Source organism: Oculina patagonica, chromosome 12 (assembly GCF_052425735.1).
Source record: "Oculina patagonica isolate OP01 chromosome 12, crgOcupat, whole genome shotgun sequence".
NCBI lineage: Eukaryota > Metazoa > Cnidaria > Anthozoa > Scleractinia > Oculinidae > Oculina > Oculina patagonica.
Window position 1 is genome coordinate 2,322,786 of NC_135769.1, and position 19,109 is coordinate 2,341,894.

General features: G+C 39.9%; 2 protein-coding genes across 3 annotated transcripts in view; both read right to left on the reverse strand.

Annotated features, from left to right (window-relative positions):
- Positions 1-12,038, reverse strand: part of LOC144631347 (uncharacterized) — a 21,847-nt gene extending 9,809 nt beyond the window's left edge. For both annotated transcript variants that reach the window (XM_078489764.1, XM_078489763.1), the window contains exons 1-8: positions 11,701-12,038; positions 9,371-9,540; positions 7,032-7,248; positions 5,147-5,767; positions 4,266-4,440; positions 3,797-3,880; positions 2,468-2,798; positions 338-614 (exon numbers count right to left, since the gene is read on the reverse strand). In XM_078489764.1, coding sequence (XP_078345890.1) covers positions 338-614; positions 2,468-2,798; positions 3,797-3,880; positions 4,266-4,440; positions 5,147-5,767; positions 7,032-7,248; positions 9,371-9,540; positions 11,701-11,863 — 2,038 coding nt within the window. In that variant the 5' untranslated portion in view covers positions 11,864-12,038. The remainder of the gene's footprint in view (positions 1-337; positions 615-2,467; positions 2,799-3,796; positions 3,881-4,265; positions 4,441-5,146; positions 5,768-7,031; positions 7,249-9,370; positions 9,541-11,700) is intronic.
- A 608-nt stretch (positions 12,039-12,646) lies between these two features.
- LOC144632971 (uncharacterized) lies at positions 12,647-18,120 on the reverse strand. The gene is made up of 4 exons (XM_078491727.1): positions 18,009-18,120; positions 14,983-15,283; positions 13,899-14,279; positions 12,647-13,166 (listed from the first exon to the last, which is right to left on the reverse strand). The coding sequence occupies exons 1-4, from the start codon at positions 18,060-18,062 to the stop codon at positions 12,904-12,906; spliced, it is 999 nt and encodes a 332-aa protein (XP_078347853.1). The 5' UTR covers positions 18,063-18,120; the 3' UTR covers positions 12,647-12,903.
- Positions 18,121-19,109: the final 989 nt, after the last annotated feature.

Below are 19,109 nucleotides of genomic sequence, written 5' to 3' on the forward strand. Positions count from 1 at the left end.
TTCTGACCTGTGGCAACCATATTCATTTAGCACTTCTCCGTAATACGGACAAATCTCTCGAGAAAGTGGTCGTTATTAGGGCGGCTCGTTTAAGAGAATGATCTCTCGTAAGCTTGCAAAATCTTCGTCGAAACACTCGTGGAGTTTCCGATTTTTTATTATCCAATCAAAACCTAGTACGAGCACCATGAGTACTCCGAATGTGTCATGCCAGCATGACGTCACATTGTTTGGCAACTTCGGTAAAGAAAACTGCTGGCTCGGAGTTAGGATTTCGCTTTGCAAATGGAACTTGTTCCCCCCAACTGGACCTAAAAAAACTTTGTATAACAGCTACCTCGCTGAGTGTATGTCGCATCACAATATTCACACTTGTATGGTCGCAGTCCCTCGTGCACTGACTGTATGTGGACCAACAAGACACGATTGTTGACGTACTCTTTATTGCACACTTCACACACCACGGGTGAATTGGAGGCATCTGATTGGCGCGCTCTGGGCACCTTTTCATGCACGGTTCTGATGTGACGGTTTAGATGGGTTTTCTGAGTGAATTTCCATGAGCATTGGTCGCACTCAAAAGGCCTCTCTCCTGTGTGGCTTCTTTGGTGGCTCTGTTGAAACAACAGCGATTGAATTTAAAACTCTCTTTACCGCGTTTAAACAAATTCATATCGGCAGGTTGTGCGAATAAAATGACTTATTACCTAAGCTCGGTTTTGCTACCTAGCCAAGTGGCTGATGGCAACTACATTTTTACGTTTTGGCGGAAGCACTTTGCCGTCTTCACTGGCCCTCTTATCATTATCTTTAGCAGCTGGAGTATTTTTTCTTGTTTTCCTTTGCTTTTTTTTACCCACGGATATCCATGAGAACTGCATCGCGTTAAACACTATTAAAGTTGTGTTACTTCCCTACCACAGGTGAGCCTCGTACTAGAAATCCCTTTGATAGACATCAATAATCTCTGCCTTTTTTCCCGAAACCACTAAAATCCCTTGAATTTTCAGGAGTCATTTTTGCTAGTGAAAGCTTAAAACCTACTAGCTAAATTGCATTTCTACTAGCCTGTGGCTAGTTGGCTACTGTTAGTCTTGAGCCCTGTCAGATTATCTTAGGAAAATGTCCTTGTCATAGATAACTCTTCCTGAAAATTAAAGCCCTAAAATTGTTCGTAATACGCTAAAACTTGGTTTATTTTTAGCCCTTTGGTGTTTTTCTATTTGTCTAAGAATTATTTTAAGGTTTTCTTTAATTTGAAGGTGAGTGTCGAAAGTAACTCGCATTTGCTTTGGTTCTGCATTACTCCTTACTTACACTTAGTGATTGGTTCAAAAATCCCGCGCCACTTTCTCAAACAATCAGAAGTAAAACCAAAACCAATCGTGACTCACTGACACGCGTTTTCCCGCGCTTGTATTTTCCTCGAGTTTTGATTGGTTCACATGAATTGCCCGACTCCTTTTTGATTGGCCAGCCTGATAACTTTGGTTTTAGCTTAACGACACTCAAATGAAAAAACCGCCCTAAAGGCCATGATACACGAGGCAATTTTTCGTACAACTTGCAACGAACGATGACGACTGGAAACATTGCAAGCTGCGGGGAGAGGTGCCACACATTCGCATTTTTTTTTTTGGGCAACTTGCAACGCACCCGCTAGAAAGTATCATCTTGAAATATCCCGCGAGCGAAGGACGCGCTCGGATTGGCTAATTTTGATAAAATTGCGTTGCAAGTTGAGATTGGTATGTCACACGCAGCAACTTGTCTCAAACGTTGCGAAAAATAGAAGATACCTTATTATAGGAAATTAACGTTCATGAAATTAACGCGAATTTCAAAAATTCGCGTTAATTTAAGTCGCGTTAATTTTTGTTAACGTTAATTTCCGCGCCGTTAATTAAGTGGAGCGCTAATTTCCATGACCTTAATTTCCATTATTTTGGAACCAATTTCTCGATACAGTCCAGACGTCTTGACACTTATGAAAAGTTTTTATTTTATCAGGGTGAAAATCTGCCGGATCACTAAAACTGTGAAAAACGCTCGAGGCGCTCAGTTTCCTTTGTGTTAAAGTAAACTTGTTCCTGTTGTCTCAACAAGTGTTTTTTTTTCTTTATGTTTGTCGCGTTAATTTCCTTGATTTTGAAATGTTACCCCCTCTTTCGCGTTAATTTCCTTTATTGGGAAGTAATTTTTCCTTCAATTCGCGTTAATTTAAGTCACGTTAATTTCAAATACCTTAATTAACACAAGCGTTAATTTCCTATAATAAGGTAGTTCTACTTTTCCTGCAACTTGCAACGCAACGTTTTGTTGCACTGATTGCAGTTTGCAAAAATGAGGTGTTAGACGTGCAATTCTTTTGGCAACCCGCAATGCAACGTTTGTTGCGTTGCAAGTTGCAGTAAAAATGTCTCGAGTAACATGGTCTTAAAACCATATCTGAACAAATGTTACAAACCTCCAAGCCGTGCATGGAGTCGAATTTTTTCCCACAGTCCGAACAGCTGTATTTCTTCTCGCGTTGCTTATCCTTGGCAGGAACGTACCCGGGTAAATGCTTTTTACAATGTTTATTCAAGTTGCTTTTGGAAGAAAACTTCTTGCCACACTCCTTGCATTTCAGTGTATCGTTCTCTTCATGGGTGGTGAGATGTTCCTTGAGGTACACTTTGTTGTAGGTCTTGTGGCAGATGGGACACTCTTCTGCTGTCACAGACGGCCCATGCTTTGAACGGACATGGTACTGTTTTTCTCTTAGAGTTTGAAACTGCATGTCACAACTCACGCACCTGAAAAAAAAAACCATGCATCACACACGTTTTCTACATGTACCAAGCTTGAAACTTTGTTCTTAGCAGTACAAAATGTATGCAAGAAGTCATTGGTCACACTTGAACCTACATGTAGTTATAGTGAGCCCCGATTTTAGGAACCCCTTTGAAAAGAAGTCCGGTAAAACGAACGACCAAAATAACTAACAGTAAAATGTATTGGAACACTGAGAAGCCAGGTAAGAACCACCATCTGACTCCTACCCAGTCACTATTTAATTGTTTCAAAGCGAGAGAGGTCTGGATAGAGTGGAGGAGTAACACCCCGGGTCAACCGCGGTCAAACGACAGAAATATGCAAAAAATAAGAAAAGTACTGCAAAGATAAGGTTTTAATTTTCACAGTTTAAAGTTCGATACATTACCGGTATCCTAAGGCTTTACTAAGATTTTTGGAGCTTTACTAAAAAAGGTCTACATGTACCTACGTGTTTGAAAATAGCGATATGCGGACTTGTCGGCGCCATTTGTCAAAGCATTTTGGTTCGGATGCGAAACATTTAAAAAGAAAAACACTCGTTTACCTGAGGAAATGGGATTATGCTTACACTCAGCAACTATTTTTATCTTTCCTTGCTCATACTAACAATTCAATATGAACAAAAAAAGGCCAAAATGGAAAGAAAAGCTGCCTGAGACGTTTGACCGCGGTGAACACCCCGGGCGCCTCAATCTACACTTGTATCCAATCTTCTCTCCCCAAAAGAAAAAAAAATGTAAATAGCGACTGGAAACGAGTCTGAATCCCTGTTATAACGAGCAAATTTCTACAGTCCCTTGGTACTTCGTTATACCGGGGTTTCACTGCATTGTGGAAAATCCCGAAACTCCTAATTTCCTTTGATAAGAAATAAAATACAAAACCAGTAAAAAAATCACATTTTCGGAAGAGCATTGACTCAGGAACTGATAAGGCCAATTAAGGGGGCCCCAATTTTATGACAGACACGAGTTACCTTGGAAGATGTTCCTCAGGTGGGGCGTTGTTGTGTTCTTGTAGTTGTTTCCACTCCTCAAACTCCTCATCGCAGATTTTGCACCTGAGAGAGAGAAAACATGGATTCCCTGCGTAAACAATCATATGCGAGAAATGAGTAGAAAACTGATTTAAATCTATAAAACTGCTCTCGCTCACTTTAAAACACCGGGGAAAAAAACAGAAAAGCAAACTTAAATAATCCACAAAAAAAATCAATATTCTGACTCCATTTTCTTACATATGCATAGCTCTAACTACTGGTTTGAAAAAACCTAAATATTTACAATAGCAAATAGTGGAGAAATTTATAAAATTTTCTTGTCGACCTGTGGCTACACAAACAAAAGATGGTAACTCTGTGCTTTAATAAAATATTGTGTGTTTTCATGCTTATTCAGTGGTTGAATGCCAAAATTCTATCTGACAAAGATTTTCAGTTTTCATACTTGGGCTTCCCTTCACATTTGTGTTTCTTAAGCACAAAAGCATTTTTGAACTCCTGGGTGCACATGTCACATCGGAAATGTCTTGACAAGCATTCCATGGAGGATCTATGTTCCAGAGCTTTCTCTTTTTCTGTAAAATCTTCCAGGCAGTGGGTACACTGGTATTTGATTGTATCTACAGAAAAATGTTGTTGATAAGAGCAGTTAGTTCTTTCAGTGGAGGAATTGGTAAAAATCAGGTTGAATATCGGAGGTATTAATAGATAAAGTAATGCCTACATAGAATTCTTGCATGATTTTACATTAAAGAGGAAGATTCATATGTTCCAAAAACAGGGCCATACATAGCGGGGGAGGGAGGGGGGCAGGGGGCAGGAAAACTAAGAAAACTACATGTAGGTAAAAAAACTAGGAAAACTAAAGGTGTGCAGAGTTTGCCCCACACAAAAAATCCTTGGTATGGCCCTAAAAAATGCAGGTGGACAAGGCAGAAATGGACCTTTTTTGTTTAAAAAGATGGGGGAAGTAGGCTTGATTACCAACCGCTCTTCAGGAAATGATCACAGGCAGAGTGAAGGTAGGATTTCTTAGCCTGAAAAGGTGGGGAAGGGGTGGACAGGCCCTATATTTTTCAGCCAGTAAGGGACAGGGTGGGGTACCCAGGTTCTGAGGCCACTCATCACTGGAACTGAGGTAACTATCTCTAAGTATCTGGGACTCAAGAATCCAGCAAGTTTGCAGTCTCAACAGATGATATTGTGGACAACCACTGTTTTTGTAGATTTATTCTACAGAATGTAACACTACTACAACAGCCATGCTGTTATGATTGACAGTGGCAGACAGTAAAGCATTATTAGGGAATATTAAATTACATGTACCTGCCAGACCATTTTCTGCATCAACAGTTGTTATTTCTTTGATATTTGGCTTCCTTTTGCTATGAGCTGCCTTCTTTCTACGATGACCCCCTTCTCCTGTCACAGTTTCATCACCAACACTGGTTTCAGCCATGGAGTTTACTTTACTTTTCGGAATAAACTCATAATCACTGTCATCCACGTCGTCATCATCATCAGCATCATGATCGTCGTCGTCGTCGTCATCTTCATCATCATCATTGTCACTATCATCCTCATCATCATCAACATTATAGTCAATGTCCTCGTCAACGTTCTCCTCATCATTTTCATTAGCATCATCATCATCATCATCATCAGTGTCGTCAATACTGGCGTCACTTTCATCATCACCATTATCACCGTCAACTTCTATAACTTCCACATCTCTTCCTTCTAAAGAATCAGCCATTTCTTGGTCATCAGGCTTCTCAGCCTCCTCCCCCTCATTTTCGTCATCATCGTCATCATCATTATTAGAACTCACATAAACTTTAGCCTGATCCACTTCTTTATCAAGTGGAACCACTGCTATCTGTCCACCACTTTCATCTGTGATGAATGACACAGGTACACTTTCGACATATGCTGGGTAGGCCAACCCTAAAAAGTAAAACATTCCAAGAGTAATTCATTAGAACATGTTATCTCCTTGCAAAAAGACATATATTTGTAAATTATAAACAAAAGAAAATACTTTTGTTACAATGTGTGGTTCCAGAAAATATCCATACCAACCCCAGAGAAGGACATTGGAAATGCAAAGGGGATGTGAGGATCTCAAAAGCCAACATTTTCAACGGAAAGTATAAAACTAAAATGGAATTTCCAGAGGGATGGGGTGGGGGAGTTCAAAAAAACCCTTTTGTGGGGAGGTATGGATATTTTCTAGAACACAATTATTGTATTAAGCTGATCTTATTATTTCCAGTTTCACACACAATTTTATATCATCATCATCTGCTTCCTTATTTCTCCTCTGGGAGAATAGGGCCTTTGATCCGTTCCCTCCACTCTACCCTGTCTTCCGCAACATTGACTGCCTCTACCCAGGTGGCAAACCCCATCTTCCGCCTCTCTCCCTCTACCGTTCTCCTCCATGTTTCCTTCGGATGTCCCCTGCTCCTCCTTCCCTCCGGTGCCCATGTTAGCATAATGCGCGGATTTTGCTGATGGCCTATGCGCAATACATGGCCTATCCATCTCCACCTTCGCCTCCTCACAATTTAATATACCGGTATTTAAATGCTAGAAGGATATCATCAACTAAAGTACATTTATTTTGATTTACATATATTTTTGGTTTATACCCATGGGGATGATCAAAGGATTTGTTTGGGTTCAAAATTTTGATCCCAGGAATTTTTGGGGGGTAGGAAAACTTGGCAAGTATTTTTCTGGGTGACTTGATTAAAGATGGGAATTTTTTGGGTTTTAAAAAACAATCTAAAGATTCAGTTATAGTGGTCTTGCTAAGAGTTTCATCCATAATGTTGTTGTTGAAACAGAAGTGTTCTTGGATGTCTCAAGCATTGCTTAAATGACTACCAGAAAGGTATGATGAATAAACAAACACAAGCATTCAATTTCTAAGTTTTTTTCTTTGTTTCATGTCATTTCCCCTTCTTAGGGTCAGAAATTTGTCATGGGATTTTTTAAGTTTCATTTTTGACCCAGAGATTTCTTGGGGTCTTGTCGAAAGCCCTAGGGATTTTTGGGGTTTGGGTCTTGATTTTTGCCCCCATTCAAACAACTCATCACTTGAAATCACCTACACCTATCCCCTACACCTTTGTGAGACCAAAAAACAAAAAGCCCTGGGGAAAGGGAGGGCTTCATATAAGAAATGTAGTAACTTAATAAATACCTTTAGATGATTTATCGAACAGCACCATCAATTCTTCTCCTGCAGAGATGTCTTTGAGCGCTTCAAAACAGACTCCTGTAGGGCAATTGTATGCTACGATATTTTGTTTTTCTTTTGATGTTGCACTCTGAAGACGACTTAGCCACATGCACTTGTCTTTCTCATTCTTGTGTGCATAGAAAAACTGTGTTTTGCTTTTGCGGTTTTTATCTTCCACCTACAAAAATATAAATGAGGTACAGATATACAATAACCATGGTATCGCACAACCATACAACAAACTTGTTATTTGTTAACCAAACTTTGCAGGGGCTTCATAAAGGGCCAGCCACTGGGAAAATTGACCAGCTGTGAACATCTGAACTGACTTCAGTTTACCAAAGAGGGTACAGGGTCTTACTGTTACTTTGCACGGGTGCAGATGCCCACCTGCCCCAAACCTTAATGAATCCCCTGCCAAATTGAATTACATGGAACAAGCCTGCAAATAACAGCCTTCTAATGAACAACTGTTTCAACTTAGTTTCTTTCGCGCGCACGACCTTTATATGGCATCTACTCCATATGTTGCGCGTGCAACATAATGTTTGATAATCGCTTTTACTTTGCGACTGATGAAGGGGTTATTCCCAAAACGTTTCGCTAAACGAGAAAACATTTTAGCACTTTTTTAACAAAAGAAACATTTCAAAGTACATGAACAAAGTGCTACACAACAACTTATTATTTTAATCTATTTATACCTGTCAACTTTAATACTACCTCTTCTACAGTATCTTAAAGAGGGTCTACTTGCATCCTACTTTGAAAGGGTGGGGCTATTAATCAGTACATTTACTCGAGTTCTAGAAGTGAAGCCATACATTGAAGTAATAATCTTTTGTGATTATAAGTGTTCCTATAGCCACATATCCATTGCAAGTTCAATTATTGATAATAATCTTGATAGTTTCATTAACTACAGGGATCCATATTCACAGTCGTCCGGTCGTCCAAGACGACTAAAAAATCGTATGGACGACCAAAAGATTACATAAACTCGTCCGCTGGACGACTTAAGTTTGACTTAATGAAAAAAAAATATATTAAGTTTTCTTATGAGTTACTTGCGTTCTGACCACTTGTCATCCATTCATAACTTTTCAAAAACAGAAAATTATTTGCAACTTTCTGTTGCGATAAAATCATAATTTTGGCCGCCATCTTGGCTGATGCGGTATTTTCCATCAATGAAATCATTGCAGGCTCAATTTTCAAGCTGTCAACAGCTGATATTTTGTACTGCAGCTGCATCCGCGAAAACACGAGGCGATCGCATCAGCTGATGTTGTGATCAAAATTTGCCGATATCTTGGTGTGGCACCGCCAGCAAAGAAGAAAAAGCAATATTAACACTTCAGAAAAACAAACCAAATATGAATAAGAAGAGCAAAAGCGTTATTTTCTTCCGTTGTGGCAGTCGAAGAGGCCCTGGCTTTCATTTGTGCCCCCATCATACGCTTCCGTCAACATCACAAGCCGCTTGGGGGCGTGATGTTTTGTGAAATTTGTAAGCCGGCAGCCAAAATAGACAAGTAAAGAGTCTCATTAACAAATACTTGTGAATCAAACTTTATTATAACAGATTCGTTGTCTTGTAGATTTCATGTATACACAGTGTTACATACATGTGATAATAACAAAAAAGTCAACTTTTCATTTACTTGTTGTACGGTCGCCATTCTTCACTTTTGAACGGGCAAGTAAAATTTTGCCAGGGCAAGTATGCCATCTTGCATACTTGCCCGGCTGACGACTTGGAGAAAAAACGAATATGGATCCCTGTAACTATTGATAGTTACAATAGTTTTCAATTGTTTTAGTTGTCCTTTTTCCTTGTCTGTTTCATTGGGTGATTGAAATCAAGGGAAAAGATTATGTGAATACAAACTTAAAAGGGAAAGTGCAGAGCTTTGCAGACATGTACATTGTATTTGTTTTGTAAGAACTTGTCCAGGATCTTTCCAACTTCAAAATGGAGGCCTGTTGAATTTCTCAACTTTCCTTTAGGTGAATTCTTGATATTTTCAACACCACAAATTCACTATATTACTGCAAAACTATCACAGTGACAACTATCACTGACAATATGACTAGAAGGGTGTTTTAACTATTGCAATCCCACTGCAATAGTCACAGTGATCTCAATAGTCACCCACAAAGGGTCCTCCACAATTTCTTGTGCCACCTGGTTTACAACTGTTCATAATTATATGTACAGTTCTATCTGGAGTTGCTCTCTCTAGCTAAAATCATTTTGCAAGCATAAATAACAATTTCTCGAATTATTTCACACGTACCTCTGATACAAAAAAGTGCATTTTATCTGGTGCCTTTTTCTTGTCCACAATTTTCCCTTTGAACGGGCCAAACCGCTTTCCTTTTGGTATCTGCATATGGGCCAAAAGCCCTGCCCTGCGTAATTCAGGGGGGAGATGTGCATCTTCCTTTTGCATCTGAGGAGGCCTGCCTGTAAATTCAAATGATATATTTTAAAAAGAGGTGCCTTACATAAAGGTTCATTTTTCTGTTTATCTATTGTACAAACCAAATTCAACTTTTGTTTTTCAAGTATAAAATATTTAACAATTATTCACCGAAGTCATTGGAGGTAAATATCCACCACATTCACGGATACTGCGATGAATAATTGTTTAAGTAGATACCACACAAGTTAAATAACTAGAAGCGGACTAAAACATCACTTTTGGTAAACCAAGCGACGCGCCAAGGCAGTTTGTTTCTCTTTAGCTGCTTGGAGGTGAATAGTACTTTGCTAATCACCTCCGAGTTAACCAATCAGTGTGCACGAAAAGCACTATTCACTTGTGTGTTATATACTTATATTGGTTTTATCATATAATTATATGTACCACTAAAGAATATATTTTTCGTTTCCAACTTTCAGGTTTTTGATTACAGTATAGGCTTATGAAGCCCCCTGTCTGTTATAGCCACTATGGATACAATTTTGCTGGAGAGCAGGGAAACATGTTGGGAATGCCTGGGCCCAGTTGTTCAAAGGGTGGATAATACTATCCACCGAAAAAATCACCATCCAGTGGATAAGTGTTGACAAAACATACCCTGCTATTCGCTGGATAGCGATTTACCCAGTGGAATAGCATTATACATACTGTAGGCTCTTACCGATAGTGCTAGCACTTTTTTTTGGCATTATTTGGCTTCGCGAGCATTTTTTTTTACATTTTATCCCAAAAAGCACTGCTAGCATTATTTTGGATTTTCGACTGGCTATTTGTCTAATTTTGTGTTAAAAAGCACAATCTGACTGTATTTATGGCGTCCAAAGATGCATTATGCCCTCATTTTAGTCAAAAAGCCGAGGAGGCCTGGGGAATAGGTTTGATCGGTTTGATACGTCAGTGGTTGCCTTCTAGAAACCCAGTCCATCATACTCGTTCCAAGATGACGTCATCCACGTTGTCATCGAGGAACAATGGAAGTCAGCCAGCCAAGGCAGAGATAGCTGGAGAGCGTACTCTGACATCAAACATTGATCGTTACATTTTATTGTTGAAAAATGTTACTGAAAATCTGAAAAATGTAGTATTCTAAGATAAAAAAATCAGAAAAAAGTGAGCATTTTTATGTTACCCACGAGCACTTTTTAAAAAAATTAGCATTATTTTAGCACTTTTTTGGCAAAAAACGAGCACTTCTTTTAGCATTTAATGCTTTTTTACGAGCACTTTCGGTACAAGCCTAATTATATATCCTTAAACAACTGGGCCCAGAAGTTTATATGGGAATCCGAAGTCAAGTAAAACCACTAACAATATATTTTTATAATAATAATTATTATTAATTATTATTCTACATCTACATCTACATATAATTAGGTCGGTAAAAATCTTAAGATATCACACCAACCGTTAAAAACTAAAATGAATGTTAAAAATGTTAAAAACTAAATAAAACTAATACAATAAAATTAATTAAAGTTAATTCCAAACTCAAAATTAAAATTAAAGTTAATTCCAAACTCAAGTTACTATACTAAAACACGAGACAACAATAATATTATTAAAATATATAAGTTAAAAACTAATTTTCCAAGTTGTTTGCCTACATTGTACAACTTTCATAATAAAAATGTTGTCGTTGTTGTTGTTTCAAGCAATTTGGTGCCCAAAAGTGCAAAATGACAAGGTTCCATAGTAAAGAAACGTGCATATTGAAGGAAAGATCAAGACACTTTTTTCTCTTCAATCGGCAAAGGACACTGCTTTTAATACATGCAAGACAAGCTTCAATCTTCCGCTCCCTCCCCTCCCTCCGTAATGTAATTGTTCGCTTGGCAAAAATAATGCAAATGAGATCGAATTTCAACTCTTCGATCCAATCGATCAACATTCACTTTCACTTTGTAAAAACGCGGATTTTTAACAACTGAAATGTCTTATCATGACCGGTAACCAAAGAGACGTTTTATTTGTCTTTCGTACTATCTTTGCACGGAAAAACAAGGAGATTTTGATTGCGCAAAGACGCGAAATATTAATCCGTCATTTGATATAACTTACGATTCCACAATTCCTACAAACAACTACAGCAACCGACAAACATCCGATCTACTACATTACAAGCAAAAATCCACAATACCTACCTTTCTTCTTCTTTGCTTTCTTTGAAGAAGTCGATGGCTGTTCGGCTGGGCGTTGCAGCCTCAAACGTTTGCTAGGAATCGCTCTTAATCCTTCTCGAGCGCCGCGTTCTTGCGATTTCCTTTTCGTCGTGCGTTGAAGTGGTCGTGCCTTCATTCGCGCCATCACTTCGAGCCTTCGTAACAAATTTATCAGCTCAAAATGTTTAAATTACTCCTTTCTCGTTCAACAGCATTGCCAGACGAAGTAAACGATGCCAGAGAGAAAGCAATTTGCCTTAGTAGTCCACACCCGCGTCTGAACAATCCGCCATAAGTTCATACCATTCCGACGAGTTTCATCCGGCTGGTCACGTGACTAGTCTCAAACGAACGCCCCAAACAAAGGAGACTGGGCCTCGGAGACACAACGTTTACCGATAAAAGCTCGAGTCCCTGCTCAAGTCCAAATTCAGGAATTTCGAAAAAAGTGTTTCCAAATGCAAACCATTCCGCCCAAGTTTCAGAAATTCCGGGAACAAAATCGGATGGAACAGAACTTCCCGGGAAAGAATTTTCAAAAAACTGGGTACACTTCGCAAGGTGAAATTCCGGAAATTTCCAGAAATTCAAACAGAAATATTTGGCCGAATCAGGGCGCTAAAAAGGAAGTTGCCTTTTTCAGGCGAGTGATCGTGGTTTAATATGCCCTGGCCAAACGAGGATGAGAGTTGATGAGAGTTCAAAAGACCTGCTCTTGTTTGGCCTGAAACCTCATCGACTCTCATGTTGATAAAAGTGGATGAGAGCTGACGAAACCCTAACGAGAGTCAACTTTCATGAACTCTCATTCTCGTTTGCTCGTTTGACCCGGGCTTTAAAAATTTCTGGGAATGGAAGTTTAGACACCCTTTTACTGGCGGTGGGAAACAGATATAGCTCCGCTTATCAGGAAGGAAAAAGGCATTTGTATGTTGAATAATTCAAAGAATTTCACAGTGAACTATAAAAAGAACGATACCCTGCTCTTCCCACTTTTGTTGAGTTTTATTTTTTGTTTAAGTATAGCAGTTACATTCTCGATACATCGGAATATTATCTACTGAAAAAAAGGATTAATATATCAACAACCCGTTTTCTACGTTACAAATGCGCCAACGCATTGCTATGAAGGTACAATCATATCACTGGATATACCATCAATACCAGGACTCACGCGCCAGGGTACTAAACATACTCTATGACGCACTGGTCCTTGTTAATGGTACATCTTTGTTCACACTTCTCTGCATTAGTCGGACATTGCAGCTCACAGTTGCCTTTGGTACAACTCTGCTCACAGCTGTTTCCATGGCATTCCAGTTCACATCCTCCACCGCTGCAGCTCTCTACACAAGTATCAGCCTTACAGATGACTGGTTTGCAGTTCCCTGATGTACAGCTGAAGTCACATTTTGTGGGGGCGCTACATGTCATGTCACAACCTCCACCTGACAAAACACAAGAATTGATTCATATGTACTTGGACTTGGTTAAAAGTTATTCTTTGCTAATAATTTGTTTGGGTGGCGACTTTGTCTTCCAAAATACGCGTGTATTGCAGAATTTTAGTCAAACTCTACCAGCCTGGCCGGGTCAATTGTTCTTTTTTCCGCGACGCGCGATGCATTCTCGGTATCTGGAAGTTCGCAGAAAAGACATTAGTCTCGCTGTATTAATTGCAAAGTCTCTAAAGGGACATACTATGTAACCAGAAACCTAAGTGAAAAGTTGCAAAACTGAAATAAAAATTCATGCTTATTCTGGATCAGCTTATACAGGTTTTCAGTGCGATCGAAACCGGGATAAGCTCCGGCAGTATGCGCCACTTGACTCGAGGGTGACCTTTTTTATTCATGTTTTCACCGATTGGGCCTTCAGCTAGAGGGCAGCTGATTAGAGAGAGTACTCAAAAGTTAATGAACGGTTTTCAAAGAGCGTTTTCTGTGCAGTACGTGTACTACTAAAAGCGGCATTTTATCACCAATAGTAAAACAACCAAAACCGCGAGTTTTCAAGCGAAATTACCGGTTACATGTTATCTCGCCCTTACCACCGGTAAAAGGTTTTTCCCGCGCACGCCCCCGTGGAACCCCCACATGGTTCCTCCCGCATGCGCCAGTTACATATTTTCCCGCGCTTGTCAGTGGGTTACTTGTTCTCCGATACAATTGGAAACTAACCTGTACAAGACTGTTCACAGGAATGATAATGCTCCGAGTTGAAGCATTCCATCGAGCACCCTGACCCAAAACAGGACTGGTAACAAACGCCATCTGTCAAACTGTCACATTCATCAGGGACCAGATCCTCAATGACGCACTGGTCCTTGTTAATGGTACATCTCTGTTCACACTTCTCTGCATTACTCGGACATTGCAGCTCACAGTTGCCTTTAGTACAACTCTGCTCACAGCTATTTCCGTGGCATTCCAGTCCACATCCTCCACCGGCGCAGCTCATTTCACAAGTATCAGCCTTACAGATGACCGGTTTGCAGTTCCCTGATGTACAGCTGAAGTCACATTTGGTGGTGGCGCTACATGTCATGTCACAACCTCCACCTGAGAAACACAAGAATTGGAGTACTCTGTGAGTTTAATTACAGTACATACGCCGCATAGCCAATCTCGTTCCCAGAGCCTGTGTTCTTCTTGACCAGCGGTCTGGAAACTCTGGTCTATACCAAAACCGGATCCAGGAAATTTTGCTTCCGGTTTGATTGTTCGCGTGCGCCGTAGATGGTAGTGAAACGAACAAGTATTCAACAGCCAATCCGATTCGGTCGCCTTTGTGAAGGGCTTTCAGATTAACCCAGAGGTCCCGAACCCTGACGCAGACCAGAAGGATCGCGGCCTCTGGGGACGAGATCGCCCTACGCCCCATTAAACTGCGATATACCGTATTTATTCGATTAAGCGCCCTGGGCGTTTATTAAATTTTTTGACCTTGCGGGTGGGCGCTTGTTCGAGGTGGGCGCTTATTCGAGGCTGGGCGCTTATTAAATTTTCACCATTTTTAGCAAGTTGTACGACAATGTATAATAACTTAACAAGAAGGTGTACGAAAGCTGAATTTTAAATGTCCATCGATCCATTGAAAGTTTCAGTAAAAAACTAAATAAAAAATCGGTCTTGGGATAGTTATTTAGTAGTACTTAGTCAATTTCGATCCCAACTTCAACAATAATCAAATTTTCTCTTGTGCTCTCACAAGTAACCCGCTAGTCAGCGGGTTACTTGTTCTCCGATACAATTGGAAACTAACCTGTACAAGACTGTTTACACGAATGATAATGCTCCGAGTTGAAACATTCCATCGTGCACCCTGACCCAAAACAGGACTGGTAACAAACGTCATCTGTCAAACTGTCGCACTCATCCGGGACAAATGGAGTTGTAGGAGGTTCGGTTGTACGGGCTGCCGTTGTAGTAGTTACGGGTGAAGAACGGCGGCGACGTCGGCGTCTTCCAAATGACCATCCTTCAGACATCGCCACAAGAAGTGACGCTACTAAGAGCAGTAGTGGCAACAACGTCTTTGATATCTTCATTTTCCTCGTCAAAATCTATAAAAAAAAAGAAGTGCATAACACAGGTAAAAGATGTAGAGAAAAAACATATCGAACAGAAACTTGTTAAAAACCCCAACTGGCAGGAGGCTAACCAGTTGGCTATTTACAAATCATGATGGAGTTGAATTAGGTACGACCAAACACAAATCCATCTATTGGCAGGGAGGAGGATCTAAACCCGGGAGCTCCGGATTACAAGTCGAGAAACCTATCAACTAGGCCACGCTGTTTCCTATAAAAGGTCTAGCTAAGGAACAATTGAAGCTGGGGGTGGAGTTGGTTGAACAGATGGTCCTTCATGTTATAAAAGATGACTGAACCTCTACATCAGAGTTTACCCTACCTCACCGTTCTTCATTTTCTTACATTTTTGTAGGTGACCCGTTTCCTCGGCACCAAATGAAAATGATTTAGTAAATGTGTTTACAGAACCTGGTAAATTGCCCGGGCCAGAGGGAGGTACTCCCTATTATGGCCTAAACGTGAGGACCCCGACAGAAATGGGGTTCCTGCATCAGGCTGTAGGTGAACAAAAAGGTAGGGATTTAACGATTTGGAGTACAGAAAAGTGTTTGGAAAACTGTCGTTTAGGTATTTTAAAGGATCTCTCAAAGTACCTCAAAGAGACCCACCAAAGGGTTGACTTGAAAAATTAAGGTAACTATGGTCACCGTTCGAAAGCAGGAGCCTAGGCTCCTGTCGAAAGGCAACAAAATCGTTGCCAAGGATACTGGTTTAAGCAAAGAAAAGTGCCTCGTTTAGTGTTTATTTAGTCTTTTAGTCTTTCGTTTCTTTTAGCTGGCAGGGCCTTGGCACGAGAAACGAAGGGCTCTGGGGACACAGGATTTCCAGTCCTGGATTCTAGGAGTCTTTATGCACGCATTCGTGATCATTTAGAGATACTGTTTTAGAGAATCACTTTTTTTGACTTCCGTTTAAAATTCCTTCGTTCCAAACAGCCAACCAAAAGTTCAAATTAATTCAAAAAATCCTATGTCCCCAGAGCCCTTCGTTTCTCGTGCGAAGGTCCTGTCGGCTAAGAGAAACGAAAAGGGATATGGGGACGAGAATAACGCTGAAACATTCCACTACCAAAAAAAAACATGCTTAGTTTTTGCATCAATCCAGAGTTGGCTTCGCTTATTGCATTTAAATTTCAAAAATTAAACTGAATTATGATTCAGCCGTGACCTATGCATCCAATGTTGACTTTGAAAAAATTCAATAAAAAAATGGACACCTCTTTTCGACTGCAAATATAAACATTTCATTTGTTGCATTGCACTTGTAGGTTGAGAACGATGAAATAAATATTGCATGATCTTGTTTCAGTTGCTCTGTATTTGATTTACCATATAGATTCGGTGCTTTTGTATATTTTCAAACAATGTTAACTTTCCGCCCTATTAAACCACGCTTTGCAATGCGGAAAAAATAAAAAAATACATATATTTGTTTTTTTTAAGACAAATTTGAATTGTTTGCGTTGAGTGATTTAGATCTAAAAGGTATTTTTTAAAAATCTGGTTATTGCGCTCTTGTGTCCAAAAATGCTAAAAAGGCGATAGAAAACCAAGCTGAACAAACATTTCTTGCATAAAGATGTCAGTGATTATTAATGAAATGAATAATAAAACAAATATTAGATAGGCCTCGCCTTATTTCGATCGATACTGAGTTCAAAATGCCCTTGACTCACTTCTTTCAGTAGCTACTAAAATCACTGTCGCTTGAAATCTCTCCAAAGTTTCTTTACTGCTCAAATTTCCGACATTTTTAAGTTAAAATTTCTTAACCAAACCAAAGTCAATGAAACATGAAAGGCGCTTGGTGACTTCAAGAAAAAGCACTTTTTAGATTTAACTTGCACGCTGCAAAACTGAAGCGAACAACTTCAAGTTGACGAGAATACTTCCTTTGCCATATCACTTTACAGTGTGCAGGAAACATAAAAACATAGTATGTCGTGGAATCATGGTAACTTTGATTAAGTAACAAGGCAATCCAACTTACTTTACCTCCTCCGCTTGCAAGAGTCTTGAGATAAATAAGCTGCGAATAAAACGAAGCGGCGTATTTTAAAAAGATGCAGATTTTATAGTGTGACGTCACGGTGACGTCGTGCCTTCGTTGTGCTTCATAATGACTCTGGCGGGCTTTACAAAGACCCAAACAGCGGGGCACAAATTCTATCACGCACAAAGTGCCATTTTTTGAATGTGCGGGTTTCGAGTTCAACTACAGATGGTTCATCACCTAAAACAAGGATTGAAAGCAAATCGGATGTCTGCGTGGGTTGCGAAGCAGTCATAACAAGTCCCTCCCTCCTTGATCTGAACCTGCAGGCTGGGGGCGGAGAGGTACAGCTTGTGCCGCTGGATGGGCTACCACTTTTGACCTTCCAGGTCTGTGATGGAGTGCAATTTTGGCCTTATATTCTGAGATGGGGTCGCAGAATGTGGAAAAATTATGTTAAATATATGTCATTCTGCTTACCCAAATCAAGTCATTTTGAAAAGGGCAAAAATAAATAGCGGCTGTGGTAGTTCGTCGTAGTACTGTGAAGAATGTTAAAGGGTTAAAACAGCATCTTTACTTTCGGTCTAAGGATGGGGTTCCTAGACCCGAGCGAACCACTCCCCCCAGATTCACAAACCCCTTAAAAAGCCTGTTGTTAAGAAACAATTCATTTATGAACCTAGGGCGCATCCTTACTTACGAGAGCTTCGTGAATCTGTCCCTCGATTCTCAAACTGTCCGAGATTTCTGGCATTCAGTCTCCGACGTTTTTGGATCCTTGGACTGTCTGAGAACTAGGCTACTAGACCACATGTTACCCTAGGTATTACTAAGACGGGTAACAGCCGCCAGCAAATTACAAAGAATTTCACGATGAAAATTGTAAAACAACAAAACTTTTGTTGTTTTACAATTTTCATGGACGTGATACAAGCAATGAAGCGTTATTCATATTTTTGGTATTATCTTGTTTGTGGATAGGGTAACTTATTTTGTTGTCGGGATTTTTGTTGTCAAGTTATAATATATTGTTTTGGAATATTGAGGGTTATTGTTGGAAAAGAAATCACTGGTATCTAAGTACTCAATAAGGACGTCCAGGATAGAATTTCCAGGCTCAAAGGAGGGTAGCGGTGGTTACCTCAGAAGAACTTAAGTAATAATTAAACAAGTTTGAGTACGGAGGTATATCGGTGAATAGCTAATGAACTTGAAGAGAAGGCAGATTTGGGCTAGGTTGGAACCATGCGAAGCGTACAAGGTTCTGAACGAAAACGCCGGCACAACTAATGAGATCATTGGTTCTGAGCCTGGAAATTCTATCCTGGACGTGCTAACTTAACTAAAATTAGCGTTGATGTAAATTATGAGATAATCCCTTGTGAACTAGCTAACAAAAAGAATCGAGTAACTGTAAACGCTAGAGAAAAGTCCATTTTACAGTTGCCTGCCAAGTAACCTGGCCTTTGAATGGTAGCGAGGCTTGAGGTGACCTTGCATTGATACAAACCTCCCTGCTTTATCATGTAAATGCAAACTAGTTAGCATCAGAACAACATTATTTACACAACAAAAGCAGTGAGGTCTGTATCAAAACAAGGTCACCTCCAGCCTCACTTCCATTCAAAGGCCAGGTCACTGAGAAGACAACTGTAAAATGGTTTATTGTAAAAGCCAGAGACGAAAAAACTAGTGAACTACATTAAAGGAAGAACCAGCAAACTCTTTGGTGTAAGTGGACTAGTTTGGAGTGTTGAAGTAGAGACTCTGATCCCCCAACAAAACTCACTTCAACAAAATT

Coding starts and splice junctions, on each gene's coding strand:
- LOC144632971 (XM_078491727.1), bottom strand. CDS start 18,062: ATGCCAGAAATCTCGGACAGTTTGAGAATCGAGGGACAGATTCACGAA. Junction 14,280..14,982: donor GTGTAAACAGTCTTGTACAG/GTTAGTTTCCAA, acceptor TGTGTTTCTCAG/GTGGAGGTTGTGACATGACA. Junction 13,167..13,898: donor CTGTGAACAGTCTTGTACAG/GTTAGTTTCCAA, acceptor GTGTTTTGTCAG/GTGGAGGTTGTGACATGACA.